Below are 18,558 nucleotides of genomic sequence, written 5' to 3'. Positions count from 1 at the left end.
TCTTGAAGACAGAATAAAATGCAATGCTAACTGTTCCTGTGTGAGCTTAAAAAGCTCCCTTTCCTTCTCTTCATGAAAGTGTTTCCCTTCATTAAACACTTGTACCTCTCCATATTTCTGTAAGTATAGACATTATTATCTCTCTTTAAAATAAATCTTATAGATTTCTAAATGTTTATTCCCATTCAGATAGAAAGCTCTTGATCTTAAATCTTAGCTTTGTTTATCCCAAATTTTTATGACAAGTCTGAAAAATGTGACCCAAAATGTGGGTGTTACATATGGAAGGCCAAATTCTCTGCCTCATAAATAGAGACAATTCCATTGAATTCAATATTCTCACTTATGTCAGCAATAAATTTAATCTGGTATTTATAAATACACTTATCATTTCATGATCAAATCAAGCACAAGTCATTGCATATTAAAACAGAATTGCCTAAAAATGCATGTATTCTCAGTTCAAAATGTACATTTTATATCAGATGCATCAAGTTAATCAATTATGGTCCCTGGTGTGAAAGTACAAAGTTCAGTTGCTTGGGACACATTTTTTGTGTAAAATGAGTTCAACCTATTTCAAGTCTCAAGTCTTCCTCCCTTTCCCTGTACTTCCCTCCCACCCCCATGCATTTCAAACATACTCTTCTCTTAGGGGAATAATTCACACACACCTTTGCCTATTGCTGGGCCCATGAGCTTGCCATCACGATAAACCAGCCATCCCCAGACTTAATGATTTATCTAGTAAAATGTTTTCAGTTATGTTGGGGCCCAATCCAATTCCTATTGAAGTCAATGGGAATCTCTGCATTGATCTCAATGGATGCTGGATCAGGCCTTTAATTTAATTGCTTGTGTGACCCTAAGAACTCCCCCAATGCCAATTTGCAAGGGGGTTATAAGAATATCCTGATCCTGGTAGGTACATTCTGGTTTAACAAGGAATATCATAGAATCACAGAAATTTAGGACTGGAAGGGACCTTGATAGGTCATCTAGTCCAGTCCCCGGCACTGAGGCAGGACCAGGTATTATATAAATCATTCCTGACAGGTGTTCCACATTGGAGATTTCTAAGAACAGGTTAGATGGAGATTCCACAACCTCCCTATGTTCTAGGGCTAAGCAACCCTTACACTTAAGAAGTTTTTCCTAAGGTCTAACATAAATCTCCCTTGCTGCAATTTAAGCCCATTACTTCTCTTCCTGCCCTCAGTAGTTAAGGAAAACAATTTATTACTGTGGCAAGGTGGACTAGGTCTGGAGGCCTCCTGCTGGAGGCCTTGATGCCATGCATCATCCTGTCCCAGAATAGAGCAGTGAGAAGTCCTCCAGGTAGCCTAGAGTGGCTGCAGAAGAATGCCCAATCAGAGGGGCAGCTGGAGCGACAAATAAGGGTCCAGAAGAGCCAGATAAAAGGCAAGCAGCAGAGCAGCACCTTCAGTTGCTGTGTAGAGCTTGAAGAGTGAAGACTGGGTGACTGACTGACTAGCTGGCTGGAAGAGCAGCAGTACTGCAGACAGGACTGAAGCCCAGGGAAGGTTGCTGAAGATGGGTGCCTGGCTGGCGGGAAGAGCAGCAGGACCTGCAGGTCAGTATGTGCAGGCTGAAGCCCAGTGGGACTGAGCACAGAACCTGTGCAGGCCAGCAAGGGTACAGAGATGGGCTTCGCTGGTCTGGTTGAAGACTGAGCCCAGGGAGGCCTGCTGAAACACCACCAGCTGCGGGTACTGAGATGGGCCCTGGCTGGGTGGTTGAAGAAGGCAGTGCCTCTGGGAGAAGCCTTAGAGCTACGGCCTCACAGCAGGGCCAAGATAAGAACTTGGACTGTATATCCCGGAAAGGGGAACAGCGTATGCGGTTCAGCTGCAGGGCTCAGTCACTGAAGACTCTCCAAGAAAACCATCAGCTGGGAGGGGGGGTTACTCACGAGAGGCGGGTGCCACCCCAATGTAAGAACTAAAACCAAAAGCAGGCTCACACCCAACCAACGGGGGGCCGCCTGTGAGAGGTGGGTGCCGCTCCATGAAAAAGACTGGAATTGCAGGCAATCGGCCAAAGAAAGGGGGTGCTCACAAGGGGCAGATGCCGACCCAGTCATAATTACCCTCCTTTTTATAACAACTTTTTACATACTTGATGACTGCTATCATGTCCCCCTCCCCTCAGTCTTCTCTTCTCCAGACGAAACAAACCCAATTTTTTTTTCAATCTTCCCTCATAGGTCGTGTTTTCTAAACCGTTAATTTTTTTTTTTTTTGTTCTCCTCTGGACTTTTGCCAATTTGTCCACATCTTTCCCAAAGTGTGGTGCACAGAACTGGCCACAGAACTCCAGCTGAGGCCTGATCAGTGCTGAAGAATTACTTCTCATGTCTTGCTTAGAACACTCCTGCTAATATATCCCAGAATGACATTTGCTTTATTTGCAACGGTATTACATTGTTGACTTATATTTAGTTTATGATCCTCTATAACCCCCAGTACTCCTTTCTCAGCAGTCATTTCCCATTTTGTATTTGTGCAATCGTTTATTCCTTCTTAAGTGTAGTACGTTGCATTTGTCCTTATTGAATTTTTATCTTCATTTCAGACCATTTCTCCAGTTTGCCAAGTTCATTTTAAGATCATGTGAGATCTCAAGTGAAAGCCAGGGTCACGCTGGTCATTAATGTCATTGTGAAATGTATGTACACATACACATTTACTGAAAACATGCTCCTAAGGTCTGTATCAAGGCAGAGTTGGCAAACAGGTTTTCTGTCAGACAAAAGATGGTTATTCACCTGTCTCTCTGGCATGTAAATTAAGCATTGTAAGTTAACACAATGGAGAGTCATTTACAAAGGAAATCAATGCATTAGGGAAGGATGTATGTGAAATTAACAGGGAGGCAGCACACGTGAGAATAAGCTACTTGGATCATCCTGACTCTGAGGTACAGACAATGAACTTCTGGAGATATAAGGAGAAGGTAAGGGTGACATCCCTTGAGCCTGCACCTAGGAAATAATTGGGCAATACGATTACATTCATGAAAATGGGATCACAACATACCCTGGTTGGAAACACTGCAAAGGATATTAGGGTGAGATAAACTTCTATAGACAGCAACAGAGGGTCCTGTGGCACCTTTAAGACTAACAGAAGTATTGGGAGCATAAGCTTTCGTGGGTAAGAACCTCACTTCTTCAGATGCAAGTAATGGAAATTTCCAGAGGCAGGTATAAATCAGTATGGAGATAACGAGGTTAGTTCAATCAGGGAGGGTGAGGTGCTCTGCTAGCAGTTGAGGTGTGAACAACAAGGGAGGAGAAACTGCTTCTGTAGTTGGATAGCCATTCACAGTCTTTGTTTAATCCTGATCTGATCGTCTCCTCCCTTGTTGTTCACACCTCAACTGCTAGCAGAGCACCTCACCCTCCCTGATTGAACTAACCTCGTTATCTCCATACTGATTTATACCTGCCTCTGGAAATTTCCATTACTTGCATCTGAAGAAGTGAGATTCTTACCCACAAAAGCTTATGCTCCTAATACTTCTTGCATCCGAAGAAGTGGGCTGTAGTCCACGAAAGCTTATGCTCTAATAAATTTGTTAGTCTCTAAGGTGCCACAAGTACTCCTGTTCTTCTTTTTGCGGATACAGACTAACACGGCTGTAACTCTGAAACCTAATACTTCTGTTAGTCTTAAAGGTGCCACAGGACCCTCTGTTGCTTTTTACAGATTCAGACTAACACGGCTACCCCTCTGATACTTCTATAGGCAGGTTAGTCTGTTAAATTTAGTCTCTAGAAATTGTGTTATGATTTTGATTTATATGTAATCTTTGTTTTCACAATCCTTACTAATTATCTCTTAAATCTTTGATAATAAATTTGTTATCTTCACTATTAATATATCTGAGTTCTTTGGCATTACCCAAGGAGCTGATCCTGAGTTTAATCATACAAGCTGGTGTGTGCGCTGTTCCTTTGTGGACAGCAGATCTGGTATTACTGAGTGTACACAGTAGATAAGGGGCTGGCCAGTAGAGGGGGGTGGTCCCAGGGGACTGAGGGACAAAGATGTACCTATTAACCTACAAATCAAACACAGGAGTGGCAGAGTCCAGAGGAGATTGTTTGTGTGGGTGGCTAACAGGCTAGTGGTGTCAGTGAGCTAACACCAAATTAAACTCAAGCAAGTCTTCCTCTTGCTGGAGGCAGTGGGTAACAAAGTGACTCACAAACCACCACAGAAAGGAGTCCAGGAGAGCTGGCTGTATTTTAAAGAAGCCTTACTGAGGGCGTAGGAACAAGCCATCCCGATGTGCAGAAAGAACAGCAAATATGGCAGGTGATCAGCTTGGCTTAACAGAGAAATCTTCGGTGAGCTTAAACCCAAAAAGGAAGCTTACAAGAAGTGGAAACTTGGACAGATGACAAGGTAGGAGTATAAAAATATTGCTCAAGCATACATGGGTGTAATCAGGAAGGCTAAAGCACAATTGGAGGGTAACAAGAAGGGTTTCTACAAGTATGTTAGCAACAAGAAAGTGGTCAGGGAACGTGTGGGACCCTTACTGAATGGGGGAGACAACCTAGTGACAGATGATGTGGAAAATGCTGAAGAGCTCAATGCTTTTTTTTGTCTCAGTCTTCATAGACAAGGTGAGCTCCCAGACTGCTGCACTGGGCAGCACAGTATGGGGAGGAGGTGAGCAGCCCTCAGTGGTGAAAGAACAGGTTAAGGACTATTTAGAAAAGCTGGACATGCACAAGTCTATGGGGCCAGATCTAATGCATCCGAGGGTGCTGACGGAGTTGGCTGATGAGATTGCAGAGCCATTGGCCATTATCTTTGAAAACTCAGGGCAATCAGGGGAGTCCCGGACAACTGGAAAAAGGCAAATATAGTGCCCATCTTTTAAAAAGGGAAGGAGGAGAATGCGGGGAACTATAGACTGGTCAGCCACACCTCAGTCCCTGGAAAAATCATGGAGCAGGTCCTCAACTAATCAATTTTGAAGCACTTGGAGGAGAGGAAGGTGATCAGGACCAGTCAACATGGATTCACTAAAAGCAAGTCATGCCTGACCAATCTGATTGCCTTCTATGATGAGATAACTGGCTCTGTGGATATGGGGAAAGTGGTGGACGTGATATACCTTGACTTCAGCAAAGCTTTTGATACAGTCTCCCACAGTATTCTTGCCAGCAAGTTAAAGAAGCATGGATTTGATGAATGGAATGGAGTGTGAATAGAAAGCTGGCTAGCTAGTCGGGCTCAACAGGTAGTGATCAACGGCTCAATATCTAGTTGGCAGCCGTTATCAAGCAGAGTGGATGATGGGATGGATTGCACCCTCAGCAAGTTCACAGATGACACTAAGGTGGGGGGAGAGGTAGATACGCTGGAGGGAAGGGATAGGGGCCAGCGTGACCTAGACAAATTGGAGGATTGGGCCAAAAGAACTCTGAGGTTCAACAAGGACAAGTGCAGAGTCCTGCACTTAGGACAGAAGAATACCATGCACTGCTACAGGCTGGGGACTGACTGGCTAAGTGGCAGTTCTTCAGAAGTGGACCTGAGGATTACAGTTGACGAGAAGCTGGATATGAAATCAACAGTGTGCCCTTGTTGCCAAGAAGGCTAATGGCATATTGGGCTGCATTAGTAGGAGCATTGTCAGCAGATTGAGGGAAGTGATTATTCCCATCTATTTGGCACTGGTGAGGCCACATCTGGAGTACTGAGTCCAGTTTTGGGGCCCTCATTACAGAAAGCATGTGGATAAATTGGAGAGAGTCCAGAGCAGGGCAATGAAAATGATTACGGGGCTGGGGCACATGACTTATGAGGAGAGGCTAAGGGAACTCAGCTTATTCAGTCTGCAGAAGAGAAGAGTAAGGGGGGATTTCATAGCAGCCTTCAACTAGCTGAAGGGGGGTTCCCAGGAGGATGGAGCTAGGCTGTTCTCAGTGGTGGCAGATGACAGAACAAGGAGCAATGATCTCAAGTTGCACTGAGGGAGGTCTAAATTGGATATTAGGAAAAACTATTTCACTAGGAGGGTGGTGAAACACTGGAATGGGTTACCTAGGGAGGAGGTGGAATCTTAGAGGTTTTTAAGGCCCGGCTTGACAAAGCCCTGACTGGGATGATTTAGATGTGGTTGGTCCTGCTTTGAGCAGGGGGTTGGACTAGATGACCTCTTGAGGTCTCTTACAACCCTAATCTTCTATGATTCCATGAGACATAAGAGAAACTTACCGCCTCTCTTCTTTTTTTAAACGAAAGCTGGGATTCTCATGACAAAGCCCTGGCTGGGATGATTTAGCTGGGAATTGGTCCTGCTTTGAGCAGGGGGTTGGACTAGATGACCTCTTGAGGTCCCTTCCAACTCTGATATTCTATGATTCTATGAGTCTGTTTTTGCTTTTTCCAAATCTCTGGTTTCTTCCAAGTAATACCTGTTCAGCTACCATGATATATAGTGGCATCCCTACGTCAATACCATTGACTATCACAGTACTGCCGATCACAAGCAGTCAGAAATCACAAGTCAGCTCTTCAAAAACCATGAGGCCATCTTAAAAATCATGAGATTTTTAAAACAGGCCTTCTGCCTCTCAACATTTAGGGATCATGTTTTCAAGTTTTTCTCCAGTCATAAGGGCCTAGAAACTTACCGCCTCTCTTCTTTTTTTAAACGAAAGCTGGGATTCTCATACAATGAGGTGACTTCAGGAACTGGTGCATTAAGAAAACTGCCAAATATTGTGAGACTTGTGATGAAATCATGAGAGTTGGCAACACTACTTCATATTTTTCAATTTGCCTCCAATTCCCACCCTACAAACTCTGAATCATCTACCTCCACTGCATCAAATCCAGCAGCAACAGCACTCTAGACTCTGCATCACTTGTCAGCACTGTCAAAGCAACTATGGCAGCCTGGCTCTCAATGAATTTCACAGAGGTGTGGGCTGGATTTCAGCATCAACCAGACCACATCTGCTCTTGGGTCACACTTTTGACAGCTGTGGTTAAAATAAATACAAGAAATGTAAAATGTGACTTTAATTGTTTAACAAGCCAACAAAACCACAAAATGACTCCTGGAATGAGAGAGTTAATGCTCTCGGAGGGTTATTGCATAGCCACATGTTAGTAACCATCCTTAAATGTTTAATGGTTAAGAATCAGAATCTTTCCCCAGAGCTTGACCTGTAGTGATTCTTCCCTGTGAATCAGAGTTAAATCATTGTTTCAGCATGGTTTTAGGGTTACAGGGGGAGATGTGCCAGCTTTTATTTGAGACATGCAGCCAAGGTCCAGACCACTTGTGATTATGACACTTGTTGCCAGAGTACAGCTGTTAACCCATGTATTCTGATCAAATTTCAAACTAGGTAATTACATTTTGTTTACCTAAATCCCTGCTTTAGTTTCAACGTATTTTTTCATTTCGTGTCCTAACCTGTTGTTTGAGATAACTATAGTCCATCTCAGAGACAAATACATTTCAAAAGGTACTAAATTTTGTTTCCTACTGGTGTTTGTGTCACAGATCAGGAAAATCAATATAGAAGCTATTGGTTTCTTAATGTTGTGTGAGAAATCCTTTAAAGTATTAATATTTCAAGTTTGACATGACAAAATTATAAAGTAATCAGGAATATAAGAAGAATTTCTACTTGAATATTAATATGCATTTAGTTAAAGCCATACATTTAATATTATTTTGCATGTATTACTCAAACCTACTTGTGGTCTTATATTATATACACACACAAGTTATTATACATAAGCGTGCGCACACACACACGACTGTAGACATTTTTATGACCCCACTAAAGGAAAAAATATAATTTCAATAGATACGGAAAGTCAACCAAGACACAAGGTGATTGAGATCTTTAGTCATGTTACAAATTACATTAAGCTTTTCAAGAAAGATTATTATTTAGCTATTTCCCCATTGACTCTATTGTTTCTGGGACATCAGCAAAGTGATATGTTTAGAAGATATACTATAGACTGTGTATCACTAGAGTGATGCAGCCCTGAGGGTACAGATGTCAATAAATACTTGCTACATAGTGTGTAGACAATGGAAAAAGAACATTTCAAAACAAAAATATAGAGTGTACTTATAATCAGAAAAGTGTGTGTAAAGCAGACTTCAGCCAGTTCAGTATTTCTTCCTTCTCAACGGCCTCCAGTTCTTATTTTCTCAGCTTATAACTAAAAGATTTTTTTCCCCATAACTACTGGCTCTGCAAATTTTATGTGGGAAATTTTCAAACAAGCACCTTTGTGCTTTTCTCCCATTCTGCCCCTCCCAAAAGCTCCTTGTAAATATCCATAAAACTAACTCTTTATCCTCCTCTGCCAGGAAGCCTATGAAACTTGACAAATCAATAGGCTGCTAATGTGCTGAGACCACAGTCTATCATGCTAACCAATATTATCTCATTGTTTCCTTGTACCTTCCCCCCTTGCCCCGGCCCCAATCTAGTTGTAGCCATCTGTTGTCTTTTGTCTTCTACTTAGATTGTAAGCTGTTTGGGGCAGGGACTTTTTTGTTCTATGTTAGTTCAACATGTAGTCCTGGTCTGTGACTGGGGCTCCTAAGTGCTACAATAATACAAATAATAAATAATAAAATCAGATTATTCTTTCTACCTTATCACCAGTAATAAAGATTCTACAATGAGAACTAGATAGACGCCCTGGAAAAGGTGAGCAAGGCACAATGCAATCCCGCTCATTTTTTCCATAGAGATAAATAGATCTGGTTTTCAAACAAGCTTAATTCATCCCATTCCTGATTTTCATTAAAATGTCTCCAAAAGTGGAATGCCCCCAAAACAGTGATATTTGTTGCTGTCTGAATCTCTAACAAACTGTTCTTTGATGCACTTTGACCATCATTCAATCTTAACCCATTCAGCATTGCGTGTGAACTCTGTAGACAGAGGCAAAAAGCAAAAATAAATAACACTAAAAGACATTGTAAATTATATAGTATTACACAAAAGAGAGAGAAATGGCCACAGTGCATGTATGATAATAGTCACAACAGTATGTGCATTAGTAAGCTATTAGTAAATGGCTTAGGTATGAAATATGAGGCAAGATCTTTCAGCCACCTGAGAAGTGCATCAATTCCTGCACATGCTGGTGCGGCTTATGCATGACTCCTTCATTTTATATTACACTATTTTAAAACCCTTTTTAAAAACCTAAATTTTCAGCCTACAGGCCAGTCATTCATTGGTGATACAGTGTAAAATTTCTGAAATCCATTCTTGTACAAGCAGGACCTTTTATAACTTCCATTGGTGTGTCATGCATAAAGTTGTACAAGATCATTAGAGACGGTGGAATTTCATTTATCCTAGGGGACAAAAAAAACCCAGGTTTCTATAAAAAGGAAAAAATGTGTGCAAATTCAGCCAAGTTTTGCAAGCCTCCATAATGGTTCAGGAGGTTCACAAAATCTCCACTGACATAGGATTCACCTATCACGATATATGTACCTGATGCATAGAAAATATTTTAAAAAATAAACCTATATGATCTTCATCTGAAACAGATATGGATAAAAGATTCATACAATTTATATTTGATCCAGACAAAAGTTCTGACCATGAACAGTGTAAATGTAAAAATAGCAGTTTTTGTAAGATGCAGATTGTACATTTTTAGTTACCTTTCTGTGCCATGAGGCAAAACTCTTCTTGAAGTTTGATGTACTCCATGGAGCATTCCAAGGGGTCAGCTACCTGGCTTGGGGGAGTCTGAAATTCGATGTCTACACAAAGATTGGGGTTGGATGAGTGCAGGCGAACCGGTGACATTGTAGCACTGAAAGGGACCTACAGGGAGATTCAACAACAAAAATTGCTACTGTATAGGACTGTATCCACCTTCCACGGAATACATTGAATAAAAACATCACACACAGAACAAAACACAATAGTTTCACTGTGAGAGACTTAAAAAATTATGAGAATATATATCTTTTGGTGTCTCAAATTTCAGTAGTTGTACAAAATTCGCCAGGTCTCTTAAAATCCTTCAGTGAAACATAGACAAGTGATGGGGGGAGGGGTACACTTTAGCTCTGACTATAGCATTTACACTAACATAGCATTTCATAAGATTTGGCAGAGCGCTGGAAAATTAAACCATTAATGTTGCTTTACATTCTGACCTTTGGTACTCTCTAAAGAATGATTTGGTGGTCACAATACCAACATTTTAAATGTATTAGTTTCTCCATCAACCTGGAAATATGGCTAAATATTCCCGCAGAGAATATTATTTGCAGACTTTGAAGAGTGTTGGTAAATCCTGAGATTATTATTCAGTTCACTGAAATTCACTTTATAATTCATCTGCAGATCATTCAATATAGACAATCACGTAGGCTCTTTTTGTATATGAAAGCTCTTTTTAACAAAAAAAACAAAAAAAAACCCTCATTTTCATTTAAAGCACACCTACTATAAAATTAGTAAAAGAGATATTGTACCAAGGTATCAAACAGAACAAATAAGCTTCTTTTAATTTATTATATATTTCCACTTTTTTCTTCCTCTGTATTTTTGCACATATAGTAAATGTGTGTGTGTATATATATATATATACACGTGTTTGTGTATTTTATCTACAATGTAGAGATATGTAACATTTATGTATTATATAGTTGCATATATAATGCATATGAAATTCTATATATACACATATATAGAGAATACTTTATTTACATTGTATTACATTATATACACACACATTTTTATATATACATATATATAAACATCTGACTCCTGGAGCCCAATTTTCAAACTTGAGTGTCAAAATTAAGGCATTCAGAATCATATTTTGGCACTAGATAAGAGTTAAACACTTAAATATCTATTTTAGGCATTCAAACACCAATTAGATTCCTTAAAATGCAGAAGCTGAAAACCGACATTCTAGAGTGTAATTTATGTATCCAAATATGAAAAATGGGCCCAAAATATAGATTGTTTTCTGAAACTTCCTACAGAGCAGCAGGCAATATAAAAAGTCATATTACTATAGACTTTATCAACAGATTAGTTAAACTACCATGAACACTAGCGATGGAGCCTTAGTTTGTTAACTTGATTAGCTGACTAGGTTGGAGAATAGCTTTTTTGATCTTTTCAGGGAACTGTGCCCAATCACTACACATTATATGTTTCTGACTCCCTGGTGGAATCCTCCAACTCCTCTTAGATAACTTTATCACATTTCATTCCACCCCTCAGTATGCTATATCAGCGTATCTTCCTTCACTCACCCTTCCCAGATTTCCAGGTATCTACTGTGTGCAAAATAATGGTGTTGTAACAGCTGTCCATTGCAAATTTAATTTCTCCTCTAAGCTCCTTTCACATGTTCTTATTTTTAACTATGCAAACAAAGACAATTTTTCATCTGATTTTAGTTTTAGGCTCACATAATGAATTATTTCTTTATTAACGGGGAACAGAGAACAATCCCCTTTCTCCAACAAACTGCAGCACTATCACAATCCATTCAGCAACCTTCCATTTTGTACTATGCTAACACCATTTCGCTCAACAGTCAACCAGCACTTCCCTATTTTACAAATAGATTCAGACAGTTGCGATTCTTTTACAAAGCTTTTCATTTCTTAGGTCAGAGAACATATTTGCAGAATCTCCTTGCTAAGAATTCTGTCAACCTATAATCACTCAAGCCCACCAGATGCTAGTATCCTCACAACAGAGAAAATAATGTAAATTAATCTCAAAGGCTTTGCCACCTAGAGGTTAGAAAAATGTACAAGGCACACATTGGATACTAGGTTCCAGCATAGATTGAGCAAATACACCCTAGAGCAGTGGTTCTCAACTTTTTCCATTCTGTGGCCCCCTGTTACAGGAGATAAAAGGTTCAGGACACCCACTCCATCTACTAGAAAGAAAGGGAAAGTAGCTGCAATCTCACTGGATCTCTTCATGACCCCCAAGTTCAGAACCCCGACTCTAGAGTCTTGTACCTCAGCTGGCCAGGCTGAAAAACTAGATATAAAAACAGGACCTTGTTGAAAACCAGATAATGCATCTGAAATGAGGCTTCCTGGGTAAATAACTTTTTAAAATGTCTCCTAGAATCAACATTTGCATTTTTACAGGCATTTATAATCACAGGCTTTGCAGGAAATACCCATTTACATGAGAAAAATAAGTAGACACTTTGCTGACTGCTTGAGAGAACATTACACAGCAGTCAGAAATAAGGAAATAGCTGATTGACATGAACTCTGTTTCCTTCAGCAGAGTTTCCAAGTTACTCTCAACAGCTGAAAAAACCCCACGTTAAACCACATCTTTCATCCACCTGACCTCCCAACAGAGTGAGATATCCTGATTAAACTTTTCCTTAGGTTTCTCATCACTAGCATCCTACATCTTCCTCTCCAATTCCCCTCATAACTGGGCACATATTTGTTCTTGGTCATTGCTGTTGTATTTATCATGTATTCTACTTTTTCTCTTTGCCTTCTCCCACCTATCCCTCTGCAGTTTTCCTCACCTCTGTTAAACATAACTTCAAATCTATCCATATTTTCTTTATTTAGTTTAACTCAGGACTTGAAATAACCACTCAGCAGCACAAATAGTCATCCTGCCCAGGCAAGTACTGTCAACTTTCGCAGAATCCAAGCTTTTATTATAAAAGGTAAGACATTCCTAGCCCATAGGGTTGGGAAGAGAACTCTCCACATGTGACCTGACGGTAACTGATACAGTGCTGTATTCCTCAGTCTGCACAAACAGCAGCTTCCGTGTCAAGACCACTGTTGGGGTGAGCAGCTGCCACGCTTAAGGTATGTCTACTCGTGCCAGCTGACTTAGACTCATGGAGCTTGGTTGTTTAATTGTAGTGTAAATGTCTGGCCTCAGGCTGGAGCCCGGGCTCTAGGATCCTGCGGGGTGGAAGGGTCCCAGAGCTTTGTCCAGTTAGTACCTCTCATTTCCATTTTCCAACCCCAGATTTTGTGAAGCAGTCATATGACTAACAAAATAAAACAGAGATACTAGTGGTAGTAATATGACTTTTTGGGATTATGGAATGTAAACAAAAAGTGTTTCAAATGAAAAAAGCTTGCCTTATATTATTAAAATATGCAACAGCATAACACAAGGAAACTTCATGCTGGGCTTAATAACAAGCCACCTCACTTCTGCTTTCTTGGTGTGTGCTGTTTTCAGAATCCTTTGATGGGATTACATCCTTGAAATTTATGGTTGCTTTTTGTTATTATATTGTATATGTATACAGAATATGCCATAAATACTGAGGGAACAGAGCCCAATTCTAATATCACTTACACTGCTATAAAGAAGTAGTAATTCCTTTCACGACAATGGAGTTACATTGATATACACCTAGTGTAAGTGATACGAGACTCAAGCTCATGAAATTTATTTTCACATGTCAGGGTTGACTTCATCATTCACAAATGGCCTACCCAAAAGTGGGTAATGAGGACATCTGTAGGAAGTGCAGGTGATGTTCTCAGTATTATTATTACATATTCAAGTTGTACAGCTTCCCGTCTTTAAAACTATCCCTTGATCTTAAATCCACTCACTGTTGTAGCCACAGCTGCTGCTAGTCTCTGCCGGCGTCGTGTTGTGCTGAACTGGCCCTTCAGCGCTGGCCCTTCCTGACAGTGAAGGGGAGAAGAGAAGGGAATAGAAAAAGAGAGGGGCAGGGAAGATGGGACATAGGAAGATGAAAAATGATCAGAGAAGGGACAGGGAAAGTCTTTAACTGGATTTTAATTTCACTAACTTCACATGTTCTCACACATGTATGCCAGGGGCTTAAATAGCTAGTTATTTTGCTAAAATAATCTCCAGAGTAGTTAGACTAACATGTACCCACTAATGCTGAAAAATAAATTCCATTAACATTTTTTCCATAGTCATAATGCAGTTATGGGATAGCAAAACAAAATGATGCTATGGAATGGCAGAAAACACAAAATAAGAACTTAATATTTTGGGTCATCTGACCATCAATTGAATTAATTTTATACAGAGCATTTAATTCTGTTTGTGTACGTGCACGGTGGTTTGTAAACTAGAAGCTTATGCAGCAGAATCATGGAATGTGCAAGTGTATACTGGAGAGGTTGTTTGTCAATCTAAACATTTCTCTATGGACAGTTCTTGTTCTCTTTGATTTCCTTCTCCACGTTCATTTGTCCAGTTTCCCTCTATTCAGCCACTAAGTTCTTCAATCTCTAATTCCTCCTTCATGTTCATGAATGATGCAGTACAAAACTTCAGTTCATTTCAGTTCTATTGTGGTTCTTCAGAACAACTTAAATTACTTCAGGTGAAGCAAGAGCAATAAAAATGATTTTTTTCTAACAAATACACTGTCACAGGTTCATTTGAGCCACTGGGGCATCTCACAAGGCAAGCTCCTGAAGTCAACTGATGTCCAATTCAAGATGGTCACCTAGGCTTTAAATTCCACAAAAGTAAAACATCACAGTCTTCTGCTGAGTCAACCATAAAAGGATCGGTCATAGGTAGCCCTCTGACTAGACTAGGCTTTTTTTGGTTAAGGGAGGGGAGATTCTTTCTCCTTGTCCCAGCCTACCCAAACTGCCTCCCAGAGGAGGATACAGTCAGCCCTTTTTATCTTGCCTGCTGGGCCCTGATTGGCTTCCACCCAGTTCCGGCCCTTTTAGCTGCTGGAGGACCAATTCTCATTGGTTCCACAAGCAGCTGATCCTGGGTGGTGTCTCTCAACAGCTCCTGGAGATCTAAATGTGCTTCTCTTTTTCCGCAAAAGGACACCGGCTTTGGGCAGGATGCGCCAAAGCAAGGGGCATCAAATGCCTCGTATACCCTGTCACATATTTTTTATTTGCACTACTGAATCCCTGATCCTGAAAAGATTTATACCCAGGTTCAGCTTTTAACTGACTCTAAATGACTTTTTAAAATTCATACTGTTGATATAGAGTCAAGGAAATAATTTTTCAATATACTCAGTATATTTCAATATATTTCAGTATAGCTCCATGCCTGTCACAAAACATTCTCCTTTCACATTTACCTTCAAGTAATGACATTTTGAGAAATCTCAACATTTTATAAGATTAGAAAATCTGATTTCCTGCCTATAGGTGTATTTTCTCCTCATGTACAATTCCTGTTGTCCATGTGAAAGAAAAGAATACATATACATACATTCCTCCATACATCTCCTCCCATTTCAGGCACTGGGATATTTTTAGAACTATATACCTTTATTTATTTAAAATATAGCCTGGGCACCAAATCATTGTTTGAAATAATAAAACAAAAAGAATAATATCAGTCCAGATTGGTGGCCTGTGAACACTGCTATACATATGTACAGGACACCCTGGTTTGAGAATTAATTCAAATCCTTCACTCCTTGAGGCCAGTAAAGTTCAGCTGGTATGTTATAAAGTGATGTGCACGGGAAGACAGCTGCTTCTTATACAGTCTGGTTGATTCTAGTTGCAGCATTGACGACACTGGGAAGGGGAAAAACTCTATTAATCAAATTTTTACTTCTGCAGAGTAGTAATTGCCTCAGCCATCATTTTATGTGACACCAGAACTAGAAAAAAAATCTCCTTCAATGTAAGAAAGATTGTACTGGTTGTAACAGAGATTTTGCTCTATAGCAGAACCCCATCCTGTAAAAGTCCTGCCAAAAATATCCTCTTATAATTTAGCTACGTGAGAATACATACTGTAATTCATAAAGAAAATGTGCTGTTTTTTGCATCCAGGCTAAAATGTAAATGGCAGATGTCATATGGCCTCAAGAATACATTACAAAGTGAGATAACATATGAAATCCCAGTAGTGAACAAGAACATGTAATGTTAATCAGAAGGGGAGTCAAAGTAGCCTTTGGGGATGGAAGGGTTGCTTTGCTTTGGTTCTACTGTTATGCTAAGAGCTTCATAACAACAAGCTAACTCTCCAAGATGGCGTAGCACAGAGAATGCAGATAAATATTTTTGTCTATTTTTAAAACAATTTTTATTAGTAAAACAAGCCTGCAATTTTATTATTTTGAACTAAAAAAAAAGTCAACTTAAGAGCACTAAAAATGGAACTCCAGTTAGTAAACACAATCTTTTTTTCTTCTGAAAACCCTTGGCGTCTCATGAGAATTACAAATTGACATTTTACTCATAACACAGAAAAAAGAATACAAAAACCAAGCTTCCCTGTACAAAAGTGTCATTAAGAGAACGGCAAAAGGTAGCTCAACCACTCTTTTGTGTTAGATAATTTCGTTTAGACAAATCTTGGAACATTTAGTTCTTTACGGCCTGTTTCTGAAAATCATTTCTCAGGCATGTAGCCCTTTATCCAAGAAGCATACCCATTGATTAAGTGCTATTCTCTGAAGTAAATGTATGCAGGTTTGGGCTGTTAATTTAACAAAAAAGGTCGTCAATCCTGCAAACATGCATATGCATAACTTTTCTCATGAGATTAGGCTCATAGTAGTCAGTGGGACTACTTGTGTGAGTGAAGTTAAGCATGTGTAGAAGTCTTAGAGAGATTGGGACATAAATTGGTGAAAACATATTCACAGAAACTAAAGCAAGCAGCAAGACTTGCCTTACAGGAAAAAAACATGTGTTTCAATGTATAACTAGAGTGAATATTCCAGAAACATAAATTAGTAGGAATACAACAAAAGCAATGTTATTTACAAAAACAGATGTAGAGCACAGTACATAGAAATCTAGAAGAGATTTTGTTAGTGTCCATATTGTCTATAGGGATGAGCACAGGAGTAGGACTCTGACCCCAATTCTAATTCCAACTCTGCCATTGACACTATAGAAGCAGTACCAATTTAAATGCAAATATCCTAGATCCATATTTTCAACCAACTATTACAAGATACAAAGCCAAAGGTACAAAGCCACTCAAATTCATGGATCTGGTATATGACTACGATGAAAAGCATTACTGTTTCTTTAAAAAAAAAATATTGTTAGAACTTTACGACAAAGAAAATAAGACCTTTTCCACATGGTTCTACCATTAGGCAATGGAACAAGCTGACAAAGGCGACTGTGGAATTCCACTTAACGGAAATAGTCAAGATCAAACACCCATCTATTAGAGAAGGCTTATGAATAATAAAGTCTATCCTGTCTACAGCTGTGGGATGGACTCAATATTCCATTAACAGACCCACACAAGTGTTCTATTCCCCTCCCTAAGGCAAAACCTAACAGGAACAAACTATCCTAAAAACTCTGGGTTTCTGAGGCAATCACCTCTTAAGATGAAGAGCTTGTCAATACTCATAGTGTTGCACCGATGTAGTTGCGCCACTGTAACGCTGAATGAAGATGCTATCCATCTGACGGAAGAGCTTCTCGGTGTAGGTTCTCTATCTCTCTGAAAGGCAGTAGCTATGTCAACAGGAGAAGCCCACCCGTCCACATAGTGCTGTCTACACGGGGGGGTTAGATCGGTAGAATTACGTCGCTCACCCCTGAGCCATTTAGTTATACTGACATAAGTTTGTAGCGTAGGCCAGGGTGAAACAATGTGGCTATGCTAAGAACAAAGAGTGTGGCCTTCAGGACAGGATGGGTCAGATTCTGAGCTGGCCGCCAAGAGATGCAGCACAGAAAGCACATTTAAGGGAGACAGAGGCAACAGTGCTTTAAATCACTTGTGTGCCCTCTTGATTCTGGGACAGAAATAGCCCTCAGCGTAACTAAAGCAGACTGGGAGGTGGCTGCAAGTTATGACAGCCTCTCTGATACTGCCTATGGCTTGCAACACAAGCCAGAATGACCACAGCATTGTGCACTATGGACTCTTCCAACCATGGCTCTTCCCCCAGCATAACCCTGTGCTTGTGAGGGGGCTAGCGCAGGGTCGACTATGGTAGCCTGCATTGGAGGAATTCTCCTCTGCTCTCTTGTGGGCTTCTCTATACAGTGATGCCAGAGTGGGGGACAAAATCCCTCACAGCATCTTATATTGGAGCTGTTTTAAGTGTGGATCTATACCTGTAGGTCTCAGGGCTTCCATACAGAAGGACAGCCGTCTACACTGCTCCCTCATGTCCCACTCCCTGGAAGCATGGCCCACTGAAATGTCTTGCTGATGGCTATATGCTACCCCTTCAGTAGCTGCTTTATAGCTCCTCAACACACTCCAGAACTCACAGATCCCAAGTGATTTTTGTGCACAGGGGCTTCTCCAAGAGTGAGGTGATGGATGAGAAGAGCATGCCAAGTTGGCTCCACTTCCCCCTTTAGGGACCTTAAAGTCCTTTCTCCTGCACTTTTGCTGCCTCTGTACTGTGCAGCAGCAGGGGGACATATGGCCTCAAATAGCAATTATCCTCTGAGAGCGAGGCAGTTAGAAATAAGAACAGGAGTACTTGTGGCACCTTAGAGACTAACAAATTTATTAGCGCATAAGCTTTCGTGGACTACAGCCCACTTCTTCGG

The 18,558-nt window shown here is 40.4% G+C and overlaps 1 protein-coding gene across 3 annotated transcripts in view; it reads right to left on the bottom strand.

The window, feature by feature from the left end:
* The window catches only part of OSBPL6 (oxysterol binding protein like 6), a 202,580-nt gene that overhangs the window by 50,758 nt on the left and 133,264 nt on the right, over nt 1-18,558 (bottom strand). For 2 of the 3 annotated variants that reach the window (XM_034785285.1, XM_034785286.1), the window contains one exon: nt 9,709-9,874. In XM_034785285.1, the coding sequence (XP_034641176.1) occupies nt 9,709-9,874 (166 nt within the window). Of the gene's footprint in view, nt 1-9,708; nt 9,875-13,653; nt 13,729-18,558 lie in introns of all 3 variants that reach the window. The other variant, XM_034785284.1, reaches the window with a different exon arrangement.

The sequence above is a fragment of the Trachemys scripta genome, chromosome 11 (assembly GCF_013100865.1).
Source record: "Trachemys scripta elegans isolate TJP31775 chromosome 11, CAS_Tse_1.0, whole genome shotgun sequence".
In the NCBI taxonomy this organism is placed as follows: Eukaryota; Metazoa; Chordata; order Testudines; family Emydidae; genus Trachemys; species Trachemys scripta.
This window is presented reverse-complemented; position numbering and strand designations above follow the sequence as displayed.